General features: G+C 35.5%; 2 protein-coding genes across 5 annotated transcripts; both read right to left on the bottom strand.

The window, feature by feature from the left end:
* Nucleotides 1–2485: 2485 nt before the first annotated feature.
* On the bottom strand, nucleotides 2486–6736 carry LOC110316293 (NKG2-A/NKG2-B type II integral membrane protein-like). Of its 2 annotated transcripts, none has more exons than XM_021190490.1 (5): nucleotides 6528–6736; nucleotides 6097–6198; nucleotides 4781–4932; nucleotides 2950–3050; nucleotides 2486–2628 (listed from the first exon to the last, which is right to left on the bottom strand). In XM_021190490.1, the coding sequence occupies exons 1-5, from the start codon at nucleotides 6700–6702 to the stop codon at nucleotides 2511–2513; spliced, it is 648 nt and encodes a 215-aa protein (XP_021046149.1). In that variant the 5' UTR covers nucleotides 6703–6736; the 3' UTR covers nucleotides 2486–2510. The 2 variants fall into 2 exon arrangements, with proteins under 2 accessions (XP_021046149.1, XP_021046148.1); XM_021190489.1 differs by having other exon boundaries at nucleotides 2511–2628; nucleotides 4781–4956; nucleotides 6528–6702.
* A 5296-nt stretch (nucleotides 6737–12032) lies between these two features.
* On the bottom strand, nucleotides 12033–23663 carry LOC110316292 (NKG2-A/NKG2-B type II integral membrane protein-like). 3 transcript variants are annotated; one of them, XM_021190485.1, is made up of 7 exons: nucleotides 23420–23663; nucleotides 22994–23095; nucleotides 22463–22513; nucleotides 21864–22039; nucleotides 19996–20096; nucleotides 19541–19683; nucleotides 12033–13168 (listed from the first exon to the last, which is right to left on the bottom strand). In XM_021190485.1, the coding sequence occupies exons 1-6, from the start codon at nucleotides 23604–23606 to the stop codon at nucleotides 19566–19568; spliced, it is 735 nt and encodes a 244-aa protein (XP_021046144.1). In that variant the 5' UTR covers nucleotides 23607–23663; the 3' UTR covers nucleotides 12033–13168; nucleotides 19541–19565. The 3 variants fall into 3 exon arrangements, with proteins under 3 accessions (XP_021046144.1, XP_021046146.1, XP_021046145.1); XM_021190487.1 differs by lacking the exon at nucleotides 22994–23095; XM_021190486.1 differs by lacking the exon at nucleotides 22463–22513.
* Nucleotides 23664–23744: the final 81 nt, after the last annotated feature.

The raw sequence follows: 23744 nt of genomic DNA on the forward strand, positions 1-23744 counted from the left end.
AATTGATACCCAAACAGATCCAACAGAACCCAAATGGGTGGGAGAATGCCCATTGTATGGGTAATAAAACACAGCTGAGGTTGAGCTGTCTGATAGTGGTGTGTCTATGAAGACAATTCCAAAGGAATCAGGCTTCCCTTTGTGGAATAGAATATGATTCCCAGCTGCAGTGGCAATTACAAAGACGTGCAGGGGACACACTATGAGTAAGCAGGAAAATTCGATATGATGATGGAGGATGCTTGATGGGTGGGAGGGGAAAGTTTATTTCCAGATCACTTGAAATGCGATTTTGTTTGAGCTTGAGTTCCTAAGGATAAACTTGACAGAAAGTCAAATGTTATGCTTATAGACCTGATAGGCTTCAAAGACTGAACAACTACTCCTTAACTGACATTGAGTGCCTATGGCCCTCATTGCAACTACTGCTCTGAAGGAAGATTTTGTTTTCTGGGAGACATTCTTAGCCATCTCTATAATGGCATGGCCAAGGTTGCCTATAGATTAGGATCATGCAGGGTGCCTAGAGGTCCAAGGTTCAATTGTGAATTCATAGGTCTTCTAAGAATCAGATCACTGTTTCAGGATTGGGACTGGGTCCAGGTATGACTTGGATTCTGATGTGTTCCAGTAGCTTTACAGGCAATGGACAGCAGTGTATAGATATATTGATAGAATAGTACAAATGGAAAGATAGTTGGTTATCCAACCCTGTATATTGTGTTCCTTTTTTCCAAACAAGAAAATAGGTTGGGGTTGCAGATGTCAAGAAATACACTCATAACACTTCTGATAAATTTTACCTGAGGCTGAAACATGAAGCTAGATGAATCAATGAGAATGACTGTGGATTACAGATCACTGTATATCATAACACCTCCATCCATGTTACTATACCTGACATTTCTCTTTTGATGTAAAATAGCTGTAAGCGGTAGGATCTATTCATGTGGAATTGGAATTCTATTACGTTTTGTTTTGTCTTTGAATCTCCTTCCATTCTGAATTCCAAGCCCATTTGGTAGTGCCTTGGAGTAGAGATCGATGGCCGAATATTTTAAAGATTTAGAGGAACATCTCAATGAAGTTGTCTATATACACAGAGGATAAGAGAAAAAAAAACCTTAATCTGCACAGGATACAGGGCCCAAGCAGTGGAAATTCTTTGAAGTTTTATGGTTGGGTCATATTCAGATGGCACTTAACAAGATAGTTGAGAAAAATCCTACAGCTTGTGTCTATGAAAATCAAAATAGCAGTTAATACATTTAAACACAGACGAGATGATACACAGGGGATCTCAGAAACATTTGGTGATGGAATGGTAATTCCAGTGAAGTGGAATTACCTCACTTCACATTATTGATAGCGAGGTTCCTGAAGACTCACACATTATAGAGGTTATTGCAATGGGTACTGGTTATATTCCAGAACTAGACGATAACTTCATATTTATGAAGACCTCGCCCTTCAGATGCTCTAGTGGCAGGGTGTATGGAAATCAAGCTGGGTTTCCTGGAAGCTTATTTTTTTTTCTGTATAGCATGTAGTCCTGGAAGGCAATATGCAGGTCATTGGGTAAAACTGTCACCAGTGACCCTGCTAAACTATAGAACCTCCATGTTAATGATATCATCATGATAGTCAAAGTGTGCCCTTTTATGTAATAGTAGCATGAGCGATATAGATGCAACCAACTGCCTTTTAACTTCTGTAAGGTGCCCTCTGACCTCTGTGCATACTCAATGGCATGTGCGTGCACTCATACGCGTGTACATGTGTGCACACAAACACACACAAAACTGAAAGTACATAAATAAATGACACTTGAGAGTTTAAAAAACAAAAAGAAGAAACAAAAAAGACATGAAGATGATTAAAGGTTCTTGGAAAGATATTAAGAAGCTGTAAATATCTGATGTCTATATTAATAAAAACATTTCTTTATAACTTTTACATACCTTAGATTGAAACTGTATTAAGAAAACATTTAAATATATCTATGAGACAAAAGGGTCTTAAAACACACATTTGTATGTATATACAAACATACACACACACATATATGAAAGTGTAGATAAAAAATGAGTAACCTAAACATACTAAAGAAGCTGAATTTGCAATATACAACTAGCAATTCTACAAAGCACTTTTACAAAGTTCTACGACAGTGCATTGAAATGTAAGTTTCTGCACAAAGTGTCTTCAGACACACCACATACACACACAAACACACACATGTATATATATATATATATATATATATACAATCTGTTAAAATTAATATTATAAAGAATATCTTGATAAAAAGACTCAGATACAAAAGTAATATTTGCCACTTTTTTGTGCTTACTATACTCCAATGATTGTTTTTGAAAGAAATGTAATTTCTTCAATTATTTTTTCATTAGAAAAAAATAATATAATCCACTTTAAGATATACGTAGTCACAACTCTATTTTCAGGTTATGAAACGTAACGTTACCTGTCAGACTTCGAATGCAGCTATTTCAGTTGGTGAATTTACACTCACAAAGATATGGATGTAATGTTGTACAGCTGTCTGCTAAGAGACCAGGAGCTGACATCATGGCACAGTTACATTCATCATGGGGAATCTCTGCTATCCTACAATGGTGCAAATACAAAACTCATTTGTATATGTATGTATATATTCGGCTAATCTACCAAGGGAGTGACTCCTAAAATCATTGCAAAAAGAAGAGTCTTACAAAAAGTCATGAAAGTCTGCAATAGCATCCTCACTAATAATGTGGTAAGAGGTAACTGTTATGAAAGCCAAGTAGCCCATTCTTCAGAGTCACATGAGCAGGTCATGAAAGTCAGCATCATTCTGCCTGTCTATAATTCAGCTTCATTTGTTGAAAACATTTTTCTGAGGATTTCTTTCTATTTTTCATGTCTATTGTATCATTCATGAAAACTTACTTTGGTTTGAAAGTTGAGTCATTTTTCCAGACCCAGGGCTGACCTCTGCTCTTCCGAAAGACGCCAGTCCATGAGACCAGTGAAAGGGATTGCAGAAAGGCCTACCAGAGAAGTAAGGGACTTTTATCAGCATGAAGGCTTTTTCATTATTTTTTAAAAATGTGTTAGTGTACTCTGTCATAATATGGTTATTATTGAATATGAATCAACTTATTAAAGTGAGAACACTTCTTACATTGCCAAAACATTCATGTATATGTGTAATTTTGATTTAGAGTTATCTTTTAAATGCTTATAGTTAGAAGTTTTATTCTTTTAGTAGTTGGAAACAGGGTTATTACTTTTTTGTAATTTAATAGTTATTCATGCTAACAATATACACATAGCAAGGGTTTAAATAAAATTTCAGATACTATGCATGAAATTCTTTGAATGCTGTGCACAAATCAATCTATTTTTCACTATTCCTTAGAGTTTGGTTTTAGAAGAACATTAATGCATTCATTGTTAATGAAGAACTGAGTGATGTAGTACATGAAAATTTATTTTCTGGGGACTGTATTATTCTGTAGCTAAGAGTTGTTGTCTGAGAGTGTTCTGATGCATTAATATGCTATAGTATTAATGTTTCTCTTGGCTACTGTGATAAAGGAAGGATTAGCTTAGAAAATAATTATGAAAAGCATAAGCAATGAATTGGGAAGTCCAGAAATAAAAAGTTAAAAGGGTTTGGCACTTGAAGATGAGGGAAAGAAAGGATGATAGAAAGGCAAGCATCTTTTGTCCCTTAGATGACAGAAGGAAATGATCTTACATGGTGTCCTCAAGCACCCACTCTACTGCAGGTGGGGCCCATAAGTTCATCCTTCCTGTATGGAAGGGAGTCTTACCAGAAACCACAGACTAAAAGTGCTAGACTGTGGGATCTGTCATCCATCATGGGCCAGCGTGACATCTTACAAGAAATGGTAAGCATGGTTAACCAGAGAAATTGGATGTTTTTTATCACTAAAGGATACCAGGTTATAGCTGTAGTACATATAAATATCATGTGTAGAAAGGCTCTGTGCCCAAGAGATGCCACACAAGAAAACGGGTTTCAGAATGGAATACTTACACAATACAGAGGTGATAGCAAGCTGCAGATATCAGGGCAATAATGTGGATGAGCTGCTCCAAACACCATCAGAGAGGCAAAGGTAGCAAGATAAAAATGCATGTAGGCTGAAGCTACTCACATACAGCTCTACAGCAAAGATAATTTATGAAAGCAAAAGTCAGGAAAATTGTTTTGGGCAAAAAGGCCTGACAAGAGAATGCATAGGGGAGGGTCATGGAGGAAATGGATACATCTGTCAAGTGATCTGACTATAATTACCTCTGCCTCTCACTCTGAATCATCAGTACTTATAGAGATTATTTAAGTTACAGTAAAACTAAATGGAAAAGTTTATTTCAGGCTAAAAACACTTGTGCAAGAATGGGTTTCATAAAATCAAAAACCGGAAATAAATATTTGCTACCAGAGCACAAAAACAAATAAAATGTACAATAAAACAACAAAATATTATATAGTGTTGTAAATAAATAAGGTATGTATAAAAATAGGAGCAAGCAAGTCGGTGGTTGCACACACCTTTAATCCCACCATTCAGAAGGGAGAAGTAGGCAGATCTCTGTGACTTTGAGGCCAGCCTGGTCTACAGAATGAGTTCCAGGACAAATAAGACTACATGGAGAAAGCCTATTTTTTTCGAAAATAAATAGCATGACTAGGCTCTATGAACATCACATTGACAGGAAGCAATGGCTTACACATGTCAGCTCTTACCTGCTCCTCTTCGCTATCTATATGAAGCAGACTACAGTTTTTGGAAATGCAGGACACCAAACTGTCATTCCAAGATTTTCTTTCCATGCCAATGTAATAACAATGGTGAGAATATAAGATCCATTCCTTTGGACAATGAGCACAAGTTTGTGCTGAAGATAGACTGTGGTTTATATCTAGAATCAACATGAACTTAATAATGAAAATTAGTTTACATGTTTGTGTAAGTTTGAACATCCATGTATAACATATTCCCACGTACCCCATATGCTTGTACATAGAAAACAAAACACACACTCAAATACATTCAGAGTCAACCTCTGATCCATAGTTTATGTATCCACCTAAAGCACCTAGCCCCCCCCAATTCTCTCTGTACAGATTTCTTTATAATCACTGATTTATCCTCTGTTCTAAAAGACTGAATTCATAGTTTGCCAGTATAAAACTTAAGCCAATTATTAAGATTGTTTTATGGTTATTTTATATGATTATTCTTATTGCTCAACAAAAATGATTACCACCCTTTAATATTTATGAGAACATAGTGTTAGTATTTCTAGATTATTCTCTTCCTAGTAATATGACTTTTGAATTGCTTAACTTAGACACAAAATAGAATGTGCGTAAACATCAGAACTTTGACAAGCAAGTTGTATGTACATTTCTCTGTTCTAATCGGGAAGGAGTGGATCTGCTTCTTTGGTTCAGTATCTGGAGAGTTAATGTCATTCCTAAGAAATTTGAAATCTAAAATTATCATAATAAATTTTTGTTTGAAGTGGATGTACTATTTGAATTAAAATAATACAGAATACATTTGCACTTGGTTAAATATAAATAATATGTTCAAAATTTCGGAAAAATTAGTTGAATGGAAGCCTATATTTCAACATCTTCACCATGCAACCCATGGTGGGGAAGACACTTTTAAAACTTTATTTGTTCCACAACAACAACAACAACAACAACAATAACAACAACAACGAAAGTTTTAAAAGTGGTGGACTGTGGTGGGGAGGGGAGAGTAATAAAATCTGGAGTATAAAAAAAGTTTAAAAAACCCAACAAACATTATTTGTATTTTTCAGTGAAGTATTCTAAAGTGTGTTTTTGAATTATAAAGTCGCAGTTAACAGCAAACTTATTATAATAATAACCCTGTCATTTACAAGTTTGACAAAATTAAAATAACCATTCCATATTATTTAAAATATGTACTTGAAAATAAAAGCTATGTTTCTTAATAGCCATGAGCCCTGAGAGACACTTGGTCATTAACGTGGAGGGCTCTCTTATAATCTTATAATGCTTACATGGAGAAACAATTCTGGTTGAGATCACCAGAGCAATCAATAAGGCAAACCAGATGATGCCCAGGGTTCCAGCGATGAGCTTCTCTGGAGGTGATGCAAAATCTGCAGATAAAAATGGAAGTGTTAAGAGGGAAAACAGATACAGAAGCTCAAGGGCTTTACACAGGAGCTAGCTCAGAGAATCAGGATTAATTATGCCCCTAGGCTCTCCTCTATGCTGCAATCATTCTGCAGCAAATATCATTGCATTTTCAGAAAACAAAATGATTCATATATTCTTGGAACAATGTCTGAATGAAAACCGTGTTCACAACTTGCATTATAACTGCATGGGTCAAGTTTCAGCTCCTTTCCTTCCTGAAGAGGCCTATTCCCATCTCTGTATGCTTGCTGGCACTATAGAATGGATATGCCGAGATTCAATGACTTACTTTTGCAGTAGCCATGCCTGCTGGCCTTCAGATGCTTCTGGGAAGCATGTTGAGGGCTAAACACCAGCAGGTGTTGTCCTGCTGCATTACTGAAACAGAGCTGGAGCTGCGACTGGGTTTTTGCTGTGGCTTTCCTGGGTTCTGAGGCTTGTTCAGTTCCAAGCAGGTGACTCATGACTCCTGTCTGCAGGCCAGTGAGTGATATCCGTTCTGGGCTCTGGGGTAATTCTACTTGTGTTCTATGCTGTGGTGATCCTATTGAAGAAACTACACATCCTGATGCAATAAAAAGGGAGGAGCCCAAAGAACTGGCGCTTTTGTATAGTTGAAGTATCTAAATTTTGCCTTGAATTCTGAGCTCATGTGCTATGGTTTAAAAAAATATTCTTATTTTTAGTAGGAAAAATGAAAAAAATTAAGGAGACAAAAAAGTTCACAAATAAAGGGCTAAATTTATATATTAGATTCATTTGTCATAGGAATAATACCATGAAATATTTTAATGTCTTCATGAAAAGAACCTGTGCTGTAATAGAAAATAATTATGCATACATTTTATCATGTTTGAATTTAATAAGGACTAGAAACAATGTTTTAAAATTGTGAGTAGGAAGATTGATATATTAAAATTATTTGCACTATTTTATTTTTATTCAATAATTCATAAGAATTTAATAAAATGAACCAGGTACTATTAAATTAGCATCTCTTAGATTAGTGGAAGTGTTCAGAGAAATTACAAAAAGTGAGAATATTATAAACATTGGAACATGTTTTATGTCAAAATAATCATATATATTAAACAATATTTGAAATATTTAAATGTTATTTTTCTCAAAAGTTATTTTTAGCTCTTATTTTACTTGAGGAAATAATTAGTTATTGATATAATGGCTAAACTTTGAAAATATAAAGTGATAAATTGGGGTACACTATAATTGAATATTGTTGGTTTATACTTGTCCATCAAATGTATAGTTGTTAAAATATGCCATGCTAATTGGTTGTTAATTCAATTGTAATAGAAGATTTGATTTATAAATTTAATTCATGAGTTTTAGAATCAGTGAGATCTAGAACTAATTCTGGATTAGAGATTCATACCTTGTAAGTTATTAGTAGTTGGAATCTAATAATCCTGTTTATTCTTCTAAAATGCAAGTCCAAGTATATACAATGAATGCATGGAAGGCATTTAATCCTGACTTAGCCTGCCAAGCTCTGGTTCTGTGTGTGCCCTCTAGGATAAACTGATATATTTCTGTCCATAAAGCCACAGAGCACAGATTGCAAAATATAAAATTCACATTTCATCATCAGGTCTTTGTAGCTGAAGATTTAATTATGTTGATAAAGAAACAGAAATGCATGTGTCTGCAGACAACAAGAACAGAACTTTGAGAGGCTCCCCAGTGTGTTGCATAGGATGACTAACTCTCCATAGACAACGAGAACAAAACTTTGAGACGTTCCCAGTGTGTTCCATGTATTTGGATTTATCTGAGCTGTTTAAAGACATCACGTTCCAGTTTGTTCCCTTGCATCTGAACGGTGCCCAAGTTGCTCCACATGAAGCATTTGCAGTGTCCCCACAACTGACGGGGCAGGTGGAGAGAAGAAAGTAGTGACAATCTCCCTGGGTTGTCAGAAAGCGTGGTCCCCTTAGTGAGGTGTAGTAGTCACAGGTGGTCTGTGGGAACCGAGCACCAAAAAGTGAGTCTGTGGTGGAAATCCAGTGCGGCAGAAACTGTGAATTTGCAGGTTGCCCCATGAGCGTCGGAGTGGTCAAGAGTGGAGAAGGAGATTTCTCACTAATGTGGCACTGAAGGTTGCACAGGAAATTCTCATACGGCTGATTTTCAAATCAGTTTTTCTTATCTCATCTTTACAAGGCAGCAGGACACTGGGTTCTTGTTGAAAGGAGATAGTGGTCTTCTAACTGTGTTTTGTAGTGTCCTTTTCTGAGTATCTCACAAGAATTAGTACATGTTTCATAAAGGTGAGAAAGAACTAACCACAGTCACCAAGCTTCTCCTCACAAGAGATTCTTAGTTTTTCTTCCTCTTTCATTGAAAGAGATTTTTTTTAAAAAAGCATATATTCTGATTACTGTTTCTTTTCCCATTACACCTTCCTGTCTTGCCCCTTCTCAACTTCCATCTGAATCTATGTCCTTTTGCTTTCCATTGGAAAACAAACAGGTATGTAAATAATAATAATAATATAATATAAATCAGAACCAAACTATTTATAATAGGACAAAACAACTGAACAAGAAAAACAAGTCAAAGAAAAAGTACAAGAATGCATAAAGATTCAGAGAGACACACATTTGCACACACACAGGAATCCCATAAAAATCTCAAACCAGAAGCCGTAAGAATTATTAGAAAGGACCAGTAAATCAAACAAAACCGAAACCAAAAAGAAAACCTGACAACATTTGAGACAACAAATCTCCAAAAGTGCCACTGAATTAATTTTGTGTTGGCCATTGATAGTTCTGCGTAGAACCTCTCTTTAATAGTGTTTTTCTTTTCTCCCTCAGTATGACTCCCTTGGAGAAAATGTTTTTATTTGTATGGGACAAATAAAGTCGGGCAGTGGTGGCACACACCTTTAATCCCAGCACTTGGGAGGCAGAAGCAGGCAGATTTCTGAATTCGAGGCCAGCCTGATCTGTAAAGTGAGTTCCAGGACAGCTAGGGATACACAGAGAAACCCTGTCTGGAAAAACCAACCAACCAACCAGCCAACCAACCAACCAACCAACCAACCAACCAACCAACCAACCAACCAACCAACCAAATAAATCTGGAGACAACCTCTGGGTTAGAAATGGAGACACGTCTTTACTTCATCCTCTAGGTCTAGGACTCCATCAGTCTCAGACCTGTGCAGTCCCCACCAAGTCACCAGAGTCTGAGTCCAAATGTACTCAGCCCTTTTTTGTCTCCAAGGCCTTGATTCCTGCTGTCCTCCGTTGCTCTCTGGCTCTTACACTCTTTCTGTCTCCTCTTCCTCAGCGTTCCCTGAGCCCTGACGGGAGGGATTTAATGGAGACATCCATTTTAGGGCTACATGTTCTAAGATCTCTCACACTGTGCATTTTTCCTAGTTGTCTTGTTTTGTTCCCATCTGCTGCAGAGAGAAGATTCTCTGATGATGGCTGATTGAAACACTATGACTATAACAATGTCATTTATGAGTCTTTTTATTGCTATATTCCTTTGACAGGAACACTAGTGTTTGATTTCCCCCCTATGTTCCCTGCCTATCTAGCTTTATGTTCTTGGCCATCAAACAGTGTTGGGTAAGGGCTCCATCTCATGAAGTGGACCTTATTTCCAATCAGCTATCAGTTGGTTCCTTGCACAAGCTTTGTGCCACTACTGCACTAGCATATCTTGCAACCAAGTCACTCTTGCAGCCGAGTCATTGCCTACTTTTGTCCTGTGGTAGAAAGCAGGGCACCGTTTAGTATGAGCATTAGTCAGTAGGGATGAAGTCTTGGACAGCAGCTCAGCTGCTCCATGTTCAATGAGCTGTGCAGATTTCTCTTCAGCGATAGGGGCTTACTTTCCATTTATAGAAAGACACCTTGGCAATAGCCCGGTTATGAGAGGATTCTTAGATTTATTTTAAGTCTCTCACTCTCTGTATCTTTCTGGTTTATTATTTCTCTGTCTGCTAGAGGTTGCCCACACCAAGTATAAGCAATATTATATACATTTTTCTTCTTATATCAATATTGCCTCTTTTATACCAGGGAAAATCATGGCAACAGAAACTCATAGTTTCACTATCAACTGATATTAAACAATGTTAGTATAACCAATTCACTTTCAACTTCCAATTACTGGAACAAAACCCAGAGAAGAATACTCATACCATATTTTTGTTAAAATTCTTGAAGCACTTACATTTTATTTCACTTTCAAAGCTAAATTTTTAAAATTAATTTAGTGAAAATAAATATGTGGGTGAAAGAGTATTAAATATCAATATTGCACTCTGTCAGTTTGACAGAAATTAGAATATAATATAAGGACTCATACTATTTAGTTACTTATCCTTAATTGTAGATGTGTATATTTTAATGCCAATATTTAGTTTTAGATAACAAAAATGCAAATATAATTATGTAGTAAATGAATTAAAGTTTCTCTCCTATATAATACAGAAGAACTATCTCAATATTTTAAGGTTTGCTTTGGGGCCTTTGTTATGATCCTATTTGGATGCTTTACCTGTCCCTGAGAAGAATGTATATTCCCTATCTGCCAATATTATATCCCCAAAACTTTTCCATAAGCTTGTACGTTTTACCTTACTTGTTTACCAATCTGTGAAACATATATTTCCTTTTTGTCTTCATAATGTTTCATTTATATTTTTATATTACTGAGACCAATTTGAATATTTTCAGTTCATAAATAAAGGACTTCCTATGCCCACAACTTTTTTGCATCACATAATGTGAGAAAATCAATTGCTATACATCTTTTACATTGAGGCAAGTTCTCTTGCTGATCTCACAGACTCGACTGCTGTAGCTGCCCAGCTTCCTCTAGTGATCTCTAATCTCTGCCTCCTACAGGAAGGATTACCTGCTTGTGACCACAGCTGTTAGCATTCCTTCTAGGCTCTGCCCCACAATTATCTGGCAACAACCAGGTATGCCTGACTCACTATAAAAGTGGATGTTTGTCCCCTCTTCACTCTCTTATCCTCTTATTCTCTTACTCTCTTATCTCTCTCTCTCTCTATCCCCTCTTGCTTTCTTTCCACATGTTCCTGGCAACTCTCTCTCTCTCTCCCTGTCTCTCTCTCTCTCTCTCTCTCTCTCTCTCACCTTCTCTCTCTCTGTTCCTATCTCTCTGTTTTTCTTGCTGTCTTTCTCTCTCTACTTCCTTCTCAACTCCCCTTCCCATGCCATAAATAAACTCTATTTCATACTATATCCATGGTGTGGCTGTTACCTCAGAGGGAAGGAATGCCTCAGCATGGACCCTCAGAGGCAACCCCTGCCACCTCACATACCTTGCTTTATAAAACATATCACTGGAGCTGGGCGTGGTAGCACACGCCTTTAATCCCAGCACTCGGGAGGCAGAAGCAGGTGAATTTCTGAGTTCGAGGCCAGTCTAGTCTACGGAGTGAGCTCCAGGACAACCAGGGCTATACAGAGAAACCTTGTCTTGAAAAGCCAACCCCCCCCCAAAGAAAACCATATCGCTGGCCTTCTTTTTTTTATAAAACACAATAATACCTGTCTAGCATCTATATGGATGCTGGAGAGCCAAATGCTGGTCCTCAACCTTGCACACCAAGTATGCTAGCCATTAAGCTATTCCCCAAACACATAAAGCAGAGTTCTTATTGGGATAGGAAACCAAATCTCAATTCAAATTTTCTTTCAACACAAACATGGTGAAAGCTATTGCAAATTGTTAACCACTCCTTTTCTACTGCAATGACAATGATATGATAAAGATTAGAAAATTTGTCTCAGAAACAGCATTGATATTTAATAATGACTTTGTATCTTTGCATAGGTATAATCAGGTATATACAAATTATAGACATGAATTCTTGTAGGTTGTTACAAATAAAACAGCCCACACATTAATACATATATACATAGAAAAAGTCAGGCACTCATTCCCAAATCTATCTGCATATGAAGAAAACAAGCAAAATCTCACCCTACATATGTTCTAGTCACTTCACAGAAGTCATTCTTTTGAAACACAACAAGTATTTAAATCTTGTCTATAATAACAGTAGCAAAATTTGAGGTGATTGATACCAAGGGACAGTTTGACTTTAAGTATATTCCTTTAATATTGTACAAGAATACATGTTTTTACAAAAATATTTGTGAAGATTCATTGACTAATTCTTTTATTCATTTCCTTTGAAAGTCATGATCATTTTTGCATAGGCTGAGATCAAGACAAAGTTAAACCTGTGCAAACACTGTACTTTGAAAATTATTGTGTATTTTTCTGGGGTTTAGTAGGATGTAATAATCTGCTCCTTAATTATAATAGCTAGAAAAATAAAGGAGATCTTAAACAATTAATATTTCTGAAAATACAAATTTTAATTTTAGTTTGAAATTTATTTTATATCAAGATATAAAAGTATATAATAAAATTATTTTATGTTGAAAAAAGTTCAAAACTGACCAAAATTTGGGCTGGAGTAATGACTCAGCTGTTAAAGGCTAAGCTCACAACTAAAACTGACCAAACTTCACAATAATTAACATAACCACTTATAAATACTAATTAGCATCTTAAGAAAGACTTCCAGAAGCATGACATTGAGTTACAAAATCACAACACATAGACTGAAAATCACTTTGCAATATTTCTGTTATTGTACTTTTGACACATTCAGAATAAATGTTGGTAAGATTTTTTTTTTACAAAATTACATAAATAGGAATATATTAAATGTGTCCTCTGATGATTTTGTTCAGAGAAGTATGTACAGAGACTTCCAGCCTTCTGAATGAAAAATTCCCCATAGATAACAATAGCTGTGTTTGTTACCATCAAACAGGACAGTTAGAGAAAACTGATGATCCTTTGGATTCTAGTCACAAATTCATCTGAAAGAGGGCCAGAGATCTGCAGGGAGAAAAGGAAGCAGTGAGAAAAACTGGGGGCCAGGACAGCTGCTCATGGCAGGTGGGGTTAACATGCATACAGAATAGGATGGATAAACTTGGACAAGATACCGTATCCACAATTCTAATTTTCTTTTTAGAATGGACTTTTGTATTTTCAATAAATGTGTGCTTTGTAAAGACCTGGAGATTTTAGCAACACAGCAATAATATATTCGTATATATGTGTATATTAATACATATATGAAGTTATATATATGTATATATATATATATATATATATATGCATATATGCATGCATGCATATATGTATATATATTTACCATACCCATTTTGGAGGTTGGACTATTACATGTGAAATGAATTATAATGAACTGGTTTTTAACTTCAACTTTTGAGTGCACATCCTCAGACAGTTACAAGGAAAGGGGAATACATATTTTCTGAGTCTTTCTGAGTCATGGCAATTCTTTTCATTTCCTTCAAGATGCTGGGACCACTCTGAGGGTATAATTCAAGACAGGCTACTTTTTGTATAGTCACTTGTGTGGGGTGCAGCAGGAGATGTCAGAAATTATTCTTTAGTTAAATGTTTTTAAGAGATTAATGTAGTGAGTCTTCCATAAGCTTATATAGGTTGGCAAACGTAGGACCATCCAACTGGGTGAGATGTGGGATGAGCATTCTTTATGTTGCAGCTGGATCCAAAAATCTTATTCAAATATCCTCAAACTTCTGAACTGTGTGTAACTGTAAAAGTAAGAATGTTTCAATAGGTTTCTGTGTTCAACATAAATTCATAATTGGGACCATAAAACACAATAGATTGGCAAAATTAAATGAAGACATGAAAGCCTGGCATTATGATTGGCTTTTTTGTCGCTATGATAAGAATACTTTGACCAAAAGAAACTCAGAAAGGAAAGGATTTATTTCAACATATACTTCCAGGTCACTTTCGTGACTGAGGGAAACCAGGGACAGAAGCAGAAAGCAGGAAGGAACACTGATCAATGATTCCACTTCAAGCCTTCTTTTATAGCTCAGGGCTATGTGGCTAGGAATGGTGCCACCGACAAAGGGAAGGGCCATCCCACCTCAGTCATTTCACAGGACAGCCTGCCACAACAGTGACCACAAGGCTGTTCTGACGGAGGCAGTTTCGCAATTGATACTCCTTCCCAGGTTGTGTCACGTTTGCAACGAAAAAGTAACCAAAACACATGACATGGTGGCTTAGGGTGGTAATCCAAGTCACTTGGGAAGCTGAGGGTGTAGTGTCTCAAACTCAATGACAGCCAGGTCTATAGCAATCCATGCTGGTTCCAGGAATAAAACTGTGTAACATTTGTCCCTAAAACAAAAATGCAAACGAGTAGTCTAGCGTAAATTCCTTGTCTGTCATGCAATTTTCAGTATAAAAATACTCATAAATAAAAATATCAATAATATGAAGCAAGACTTCTCATGAATGTCTTTTAGAATGTCTATAATATAATTGAGCTGAAAGACTAGAATATGTATATTTATTTTATACTTTATACATAATGATTTAGGTTATTATGACAATTTTGATGTGTGATAATTGTTAAAGACTGGATGCTATGGGGGTGCATGAATAGTATTTTTATCACTTGTATAGTCATTTCACTGTAATGCTTTTATTTATCAATTACTATTAGTCTTTAAAAGGAAATGTTATCCTTTATTTTGAATGGCTCAATAGTTCTGAGATGTCTTTACATTTAAAGAAAAATAAAAGTGTTTTGTGTTTGAAAATGTTATATGACTCACCCACAAAATAGACAGTATCAATGTCAAGCAAAGGGGAGTCTGTTACCCATCACTTCAGGGATAGTCATGGCCATGAAACCTCTGGAAGACTGAGCTCAAACTAACTTAAGTTTTTATTTCCTAAAGTCTACAGAAATGGAATTTGGATCCCTAGAACCATCAGTATGACTTATATAGTCATGGGCTTTTTAAAGACATTCTGTGGCTAAGGATGCACCTTAGTGGTACACAGCACTTCCCTAGCAAGTGGGAGAATTTCCAGCGACACAAACAAACTAATGTGATGAAAATATTCTCGTCAACGATGAATCATGTGAAACGGTGGTCCCACAATATTATGTAGCTGAAGACACTGCAGCTACTAGAGTTCTCCTATTACAGTTTAACTCATCACATGGGTCTGTGTCATGATGCATTTCTCAGAATGTCACTGTCATTAACTGAATCATGAATTGCAGGTTTCACTGCAACTACCACATCCAGGAGGGTAATGATCAGAGGGAAACAATGGAAATTTGGCTCAGTATGACTCAGTAGCTGGGGTTGATTCAAACTTCAAGAGTCTGACCACGATTGGTTATTTCACGCATATTTAAACACAATGCAATTTGAGATAAAAAAGTTTCCCAATGAAAATTAACACCATGTACACAACAAAAATTAAGACATAACTACATAGAAACTCTTTGTAAAGTACAAGTGACATTTTCCATTAAAAACAGATTCTGTAGATTATCTAAGAAAATAAGTGGAAGTTGCAGATCTGGAGGAGGATATCATATGGCTTCAGTCATACAGTGCAAAAGTCAACAACCTATTAACCACCTCCATTCCCAGCTTTCTAGGTAAATAATAGGTTATACATCTCGCTCTTTGAAGAGACAACACTGTGTGTTTAATTCCTAATTCTCCTACTGCTTATCTGTGAGTGTGTGGACTTACATGCCTTATAAAATAAGTCCACCTATATGTCTATTCATTATATTTTATTTTTATAAATTAAATCTTATTTTAAGTGTTCCATATATGTACTCTATGTATGTTAAACTTATCACAACTAAATTTATTTTGTTAAACAAACATATTAGTGCACTTCAAGATTTATTTTGCAAATAAGGTAAACCATGGTCTATTCAATATCGTTTATTTTTTTTATTTGATGTAACTATATTTATCCCCAGTATAGACATTGACTTACAATTTTAAATTACATAATCCTTAATCTGTTATACAGAACACATTTTTATTATATATAGCATTGTGGGTTTTCACTCTTTGGGTATGTAACTCTATGAAATCTTCGTTAAGACAACAAAAATTTAAAAACAAAGTAAAGGGATTTAATATAACAGGAATAGTTAGAACTTGTACTTTATAAAATATATATAAAACTAACTTTTGAAAAGGATAGTTTGATTTTTCCAAATTAGTCATAATTAGAGACTTCTATTCAAAAGGAAGAACAGAAGGAATTATTCAAATTTTCTTAAATAGATATTGAATGAGTGCAATATTGATGTCAGTTATCAAACTGAAAATTTATTAGTATCCAGGAATTACATCATAGCATTTCAGAATATAAACTTGAATGAATAGTGAGTAAAAGTTAAAGATTGATGGAACTTTTGTTTGTTTGAAAAAGAGTAAAATTACTGATTTATTGAATTTTAAGGAGTAAAGAATTATAGTCTAAAATGCGAGCCATGAATACTTAAAGTTAAATTAACAAATTGAAGTTAAAATAACAAATTTATGTAATGGGATATGATCAATGAAAATATTGTGAGAGGTTAAGGAAGAAGAAAAAGTAGATTTTATGGGATAGAAGTGTTCAAAATTAAGTGAAGATTAGAATTAATTAATATGCAAGCAACTTAGAAATAATATATTATAATAATCTAATTATACATTAAATATAGGCTAAATAATATTCAACTTAAATAATATGGTCTTGTTTTATTTGCATATGAATATAAACCTCTCAATATAGGTATAAGGAAAGAAGAAATTAACAAAATGAAAATGAACCAATAGTGTACTATCATATGATGACAGAAATCAGTATTGGAGATAAAGAAGAATGTTGAATAATGACAAGATTGTCATTCAAACCACTAGTAATATTTCATTAGCTCTTATATACCTAAAAGTAAAGAAATAAATAATATAATGTAGAATTGGAGGACAAGAGTTTAATCCCAAATGGGACCTATAAATATCTCACCACACCTCTGCCAGCAGATGAATCTGTGAGGTTATGAAAACACTTAAGCTGGAGAGTTAACTCTGGCTCCCACTCACATACTTCTGTGAGCACAGAAGGCTCAGGTTCTTAGATCCACATGGGAAATTTACAGAAATATGCAAATATTTCTCAGCATATGATTAGAAAATATTTAAAGCTGAGCTATCCACACAATAGCCATGGCCGTGCTTACGTAAGATGTTAAAATTGTAGCTATTCAAACTTAAACTTAATTAAAAGGAAAATGAAATGTAAAATAAGTTGCAAAATAAGTTCTTCAGTCTTAGTAGCCATATTCACAGTTACATGTAAACATCATTAAAAATTCCTTTTGGTTTATCAAAAAAAATCAATAAATGGCCAACATTTTGAAGCAGGTAGTTTCAAAATTTGTAGCATATTTCTAAGTAATAATAAGACAAATATATTGTCATTAAGTATCCTCACACTTAAAAATTATAAGGAAAATGTAGCAAAGTTTCCCTCATTAATAATTGATTTCTTCAAAAGCATTATCACAGAAAAAGAGATATTTTTAATATGCCATCCTATAGTCACAACTTTGACCCATAATTGTTCCTGTTTGAAAGAATTACAGGGATGGAAATGGAAAGGAGCCTGAGGAAAAGAAGGTCCACTGACAGGCCCAAAGTGTGATCCATCTCACGGGGAGGACCCAAGGCCTGACACTGTTACTGAGGCTGTGGAGCACTCACATTAAGGGTTCTATCATGACTGCCCTCTGAAAGACCCAACAAGCAGCTGAGAGAATCAGATGCAGATATTTGCACCCAACCAATGGACAGAAGCATCTGACCCCTGTTGTTGAAATAGGAAAGGCTGAAAGAAGCTGAGGAGAAGGGCCATCCTATAGGACCAACAATCTCAACTAATCTGGACCTCCAAGATCTGTAAAACATTGGACCACCAAACAGGCAGCATGCACCAGCTGATATGAGGCCCCCAACACACATACAGTATAGGACTACCAGGTCTGTGTTCATTTGGAGATGATACACCTAACCCTCAGGAGACTGGAGGCTCCAGGGAGTTTAGGGGTCAGGTGGGATGGCGGTGGGGACATACAAGTGGAGAAGGTGGGTGGAGAGGAGGTATGGGATGTGGACCAATCAGAGGGTGTATCGTGGGGGAGAGATAAAATATGAAGTGTAAAAAAATTAATTAATTAATAAAAAAAGAAAAAAGAAAAAGAAATATGAACATGTATCAAAAGAAAACTATCGGGAAGGCTAAATAAGTTGAAGTTCACAACAAATGAAGCCAAAAGCAGGAAGCAATAAACTGTACAAAATTATAATCAAGAAAAAGATTCCAACAGAAAAGTTCAATAAGGACCAAATTCCCTTTCATTGAAAGGAAAGAAAAAAGGCAACAAAGGCCTGTAAGCCAATGTTCCAAGAGACAAACTGGCTGCTGACAGTTTGATGTCAGTCTGTGCTACATAGAGAGAGCTCAGCTCAAACAAAACAAATCAGAACCAACCAACCAAACAAACAAACAAAAACAAAGGGTTGGGGGATGGTTCAGCAGAGAACAGTGTTTGCCATCAAACATGCTAACCTCAGTTTGATCCTTGAATCCCACGTGGTAGAAGGAGCGAGCCACCTTCTTTATTTTATCCTCTGACCTTTGTACAGGCTCCATGAAAGCATGTGTACACACACACACACACACACAAAGATATAAGTAAAGGATGTGTAAAAGAGAGTCTAAAAAACCAAATCAAAACCAGAAGAAACCATAGACCCATGCAACTGAACAAAGTTCCTGAAAAAGTATTAAGAATGTGTAAATATTTTATGTCTATATTTTAAAAAATGTTATAAGTTCTACAGACCTTAGATATTGAAACTATATTAATAAAACTTTTCAGCATATCTAGTGGATAAAAAGTATTAGAACACATTTGCATGTATACACACATATCTATACAAAACATATCTGTATATGTTTATGTACATATGTATATAGAAAAGTGTAGACTAAAAGTGGGTGACCTAAATGTACTACACAAGTTAAATTTGCAATATACAATTGGCAATTCTACAAAGTCCTATGAAAGTGCATTGAATCATAAGTTTGAAACGTAACAGAGCTTCTGCACAAAGCCTCCTGGGATATATGTTAAAAATTAACATTATAATAAGTATCTGGAGCAAAAAGACTCAGATACAAAGTAATATTTACTACTTTTTGTGTGCTTACTCCAATGATTGTTTTTGAAAGAAACGTGTCATTAGAACAAATAATAAAATCTACTTTTAGGTATACAGAGTCACAACTCTATTTTCAAGTTATGAAACATAACATTACCTGGCAGACTTCAAATGCAGGTGTTTCAGTTGGTGAATTTACACTTACAAAGATATGGATGCAAAGTTGTACAGCTGTCTGCTGAGAGACCAGAAGCTGATGTCATGGCACAGTTACATTCATCATGGGGAATCTCTGTGATCCTACAATAGTGTAAATACAAAACTCAATTGTATATGTCTGTATATATTAGACTAATCTACCAAAGGAGTGACTCCTAAAATCATTGCAAAAAGAAGAGTCTTATGAAAGTCATGAAAGTCGGCAATAGCATCCTAACTAATAATGTGGTAAGAGGTAACTGTTATGAAAGCCAAATAGCCCATTCTTCAGAGTCACATGAGCAGGTCTGCATCATTCTGTCTGACTATAATTCAGCTTTATGTATTGACAACATTCTTCTAAGGCTTTATTTGTGTATTTTTCTTGCGTATGTATCATTAATGAAAACTTACTTTGGTCTGAAAGTTGAGTCATTTTTCCAGACCCAGGGCTGACCTCTGCTCTTCCTAAAGACTCCAGTCCATGAGATCAGTGAAAGGGACTGCAGAAAAGCCTACCAGAGAACCAAGGGAATTTTAATTAGTATGAAGGTTTTGACTATTTTTAAAATGTGTTAGTGTATTCTGTCATAATATGGTTATTATTTAATAAAAATCAACATATTCAAGTGAGAACATTTGTTACATTGCCAAAACATTCACATATGTGTGTAATTTTGTTCTAGAATTAACTTTTAAGTGTTTATAGTTGGAAGTTGTATTATTCTTATATTATTTAGGAATTTGGTGATTGATTTATGTAACTTAATAGATAATCATGCTAACAACACACAAACAAATTTCCAGACAGAAAGAATGGAATTTTCTTGGATATTGTGCTCAAATCACCTTTTCTGCTATTTCTCAAATTTCAGTTTTAGAAGGAAGTTCATGGTTTGCTATTGAAGAAGTGATTGATATGGTAGATAAAGATTGCTTTCTGGGTATTACATTATCTTATCTAGTTGATCCCTGCTGCTGTCTATTACTGTAGTGGTGCATTACCAACAAGGATGAGGTAGCATTAATGTTTCTCTTGGCAGCTGTGATACTTACAAGGGAAAACTTGAATAATAAAAGACAAAACTAAGGAGTTTTGAAGGCCTGAAACAAAAAGCTGAAAGGGCTTTTCTCCTGAAGCTGAGGCATTGCAGAACTGCAAGACATCCTGAGTCCCTCATCCAATGGAAGGAAACAACCTTCCATGCTCTTTCCCAGGATCCAAGAACAGTAACTGGGTGCTGTGAGACCTCTCTCATTCTAGTGTAAGAGAGATCTGCCAGGAGCATTGAGCAAGGCTGAAAACACCCAATTGGGTGATTGGTCACATGAAGTGCTTCTCCCACCTGCTAAAGGACATCAGGGTGGGAGCTGGAGCAGGGGATTCCATGAGTACAAAAGCCATGTAAGATGCATCTGTCCTTGAGGGTGTGAACACACTGTTGCCATCCAGAGTCATCAGGTGGAGTGAGTCTTAGAATGTTTTGCTTATATAGCACAGCAGTGAAAATTAGCAAACTACAGATCAATGCAGTAAAGTTTATCAGTGATTTGCTCTAAAACCATGAAAGAGTTATAGCCGTTGTTCTCAACCTTCATAATGCTTTAATACAGTTCCTCATGGTGAAGTGACCCTCCAATCACAAAATTAATTTTTATACTTTATAACTGCAATTTTCTATTGGTATAAATCATAATGTAAATATCTGATTTTTTTTTTATGTTTTTAGGTGGCCTCTGCAAAGAGGTCATTCTACTCCAGAAAGGCTTATAATCTACATTTTGAGAACTGCTGAGGTATTCGATGTCTATGCAATAGTGCATATATCTTTCTGAACCCTGTCTTATAAAACTCAAAAGTATATGCAGCTAATTATAGCAAAAGTGAGAAAAATGGTTTTGGGCAGGAAGACATGATGATAGAATGCAGAGGAAGAGACATGGAAGAAATTGAAATGTCCGCAGAGTAATCTGACTCTATCTAGTCACTTTCTGATCAATATTAACTATGGTATATGTATTGATTTTTACATGGTAAATTCAAATTGTAAAATTAATTTCAGAATAAATGTATAAGAATGTCTTTCATAAAATGAAGTAAAATAAACCACTTACAAATAGATATTTATTACCAGCACACAAATATAAATAAAACATTGTAAAATAAAACAATGAAATATTATATAATGTTAAATATGAAACATGTATAAGAATATGAGCTGGTTGTACAAATGTTGACAGGAAGAAAGGGTAAGCAATGATTGACACATGTCAGCACTTACCTGCTCCTCTTCACTGTCTATGTGAAGCAGATTACAGTTTTTGGAAATGCAGGACACCAAACTGTCATTCCAAGATTTCCTCTCCATACCAATGTAATAACAGTTGTGGAAATATGATATCCACTCCTTTGGACAACGATCACAAGGCTGTGCTGAAGATGGAGTATAGTTTATATCTAGAGGCAACATGAATTTAATAATGAAATTAATATGTATTTATAGGTTTGAACATTCATGTAGAATATATACCAATACAGCCGAGAAGCTAGTAAATATAAAACAAAATATTCACTCAAGCACACAAGCAAAGAAAAGAGTTGCTCTTTGGCCCTGTGTTTATGTGTCTGTCTAAAGCAAAAAAATAACTATTTACCCTAAAGATTTTTTTCAAAGCCATGGATAATAAGCTTTATTCTAGAAATTGAAATTCATTTCTGTTTTATTAGAGTTTGTTCTTAATGTTTATTTATGAACATGTAGCATTCATATTTCTAGGTTGTTTTCTTCCTAAAAACCTAATATCTTTGCATGAAAAGATGCAAAATATACAATGTACAAATATCAGAACAAATATCAGAACTTTGACAAGCAAAATGTACCTCTGTGGGTTCTAGTCATTGAGGAATTGATCTGTTCCTTTGTTTCAATACCTGAAGAGTTAAAATATTCGTATGAAATTAACATCCAAAATAATTGTAACATTTTAGTTTCTTAATCTGAGGCTGTTGTACCATTTTGAATTAGGATACTGTGGAGTACAATTTAACCCCCCCCCCAACCATGTGAAAAACTTTGGAGAAAATTACTACAATGAAAGCCCAAATTTCAATATCTTTTACAGTGTAACCTATGACAAAATCACTTTCAAAACAGTTTTCACATCTCAGTAAAGAATATCCAAGCCTCTAAATTATGTGTTTATGTTAGGGAATCATTGAAAAATCAAAAGTAAACATTTATACAATTCCCCTGATAGTCATATTCTCAACATCATAACAACCATTCCACTATTAATACAAATACATACTTTAAACTAAAAGCTACTGTCCTTCATATGAAGTTTTGAAAGGTACTTCCAGTAATTAAAGTGGAAAGTTCCTTTATAGTCTTTTAAAAAAAAACATGCTTACATGGTCTGGCAACTGTAGTAATTACAACCACAGCGACAATTAAGACAAAACAGATGAGGCCCAGGGTACCAGCAATGAGTTTTTCTGGAGGAGATGGAAAACCTTCAGAGAGAAATGCAAGGGTTTATAAAGATGGCTATTCACAAGGTTTATGAATACAAAAACCTACAAACACATTGAGACTAACAGATAAACTCTGATCCCAGGCTCCTTGCATGCAGTGATCTGTTCGTAGGCAGTACTGTTTTACTTCTGGTGAACAGAGCGATCCAGAAAGTTTTACAACAGAGTGAAACCTACTCTCACAATTTACAAAAGCAAGGGTCAAGTGAGAGCTCCGGCCCTCCCAAAGAGGACCATTTCTACCTCTGCCCACACCTCTTCATGGCTCTGGCATCCCAGTGCAGGGTCCACCCAGTGGCTCACCTTTGCAGCAGCAATTCCTGCAGATCCGGGGCTGCTCCTGAGAAGGATTTTGAAAGCTGAAGTCCGCATAGATTATTTCCTGCTCGATGACTGAAATGGAGCTGCGAGGACCCCTTGGTTTCCTGTGCTGGTTCCTTGAGTTCTTTGCCACCTTTAGTTCTGCATAGGTGACTCGTTCATTACTCATGTCTGCAGCTAGTGATGTGCTGAGGCAAAGGTACACAATCTGATGAGGCCAAAGTGGGCGGAGTTTGGAACAATGGCACTCATTTTGCAGTTGGAAATTTTAACCTAAGCTATTTTTCTTCCCTTGGACAATGAATAT

The sequence above is a fragment of the Mus pahari genome, chromosome 2 (genome assembly GCF_900095145.1).
Source record: "Mus pahari chromosome 2, PAHARI_EIJ_v1.1, whole genome shotgun sequence".
In the NCBI taxonomy this organism is placed as follows: Eukaryota; Metazoa; Chordata; class Mammalia; order Rodentia; family Muridae; genus Mus; species Mus pahari.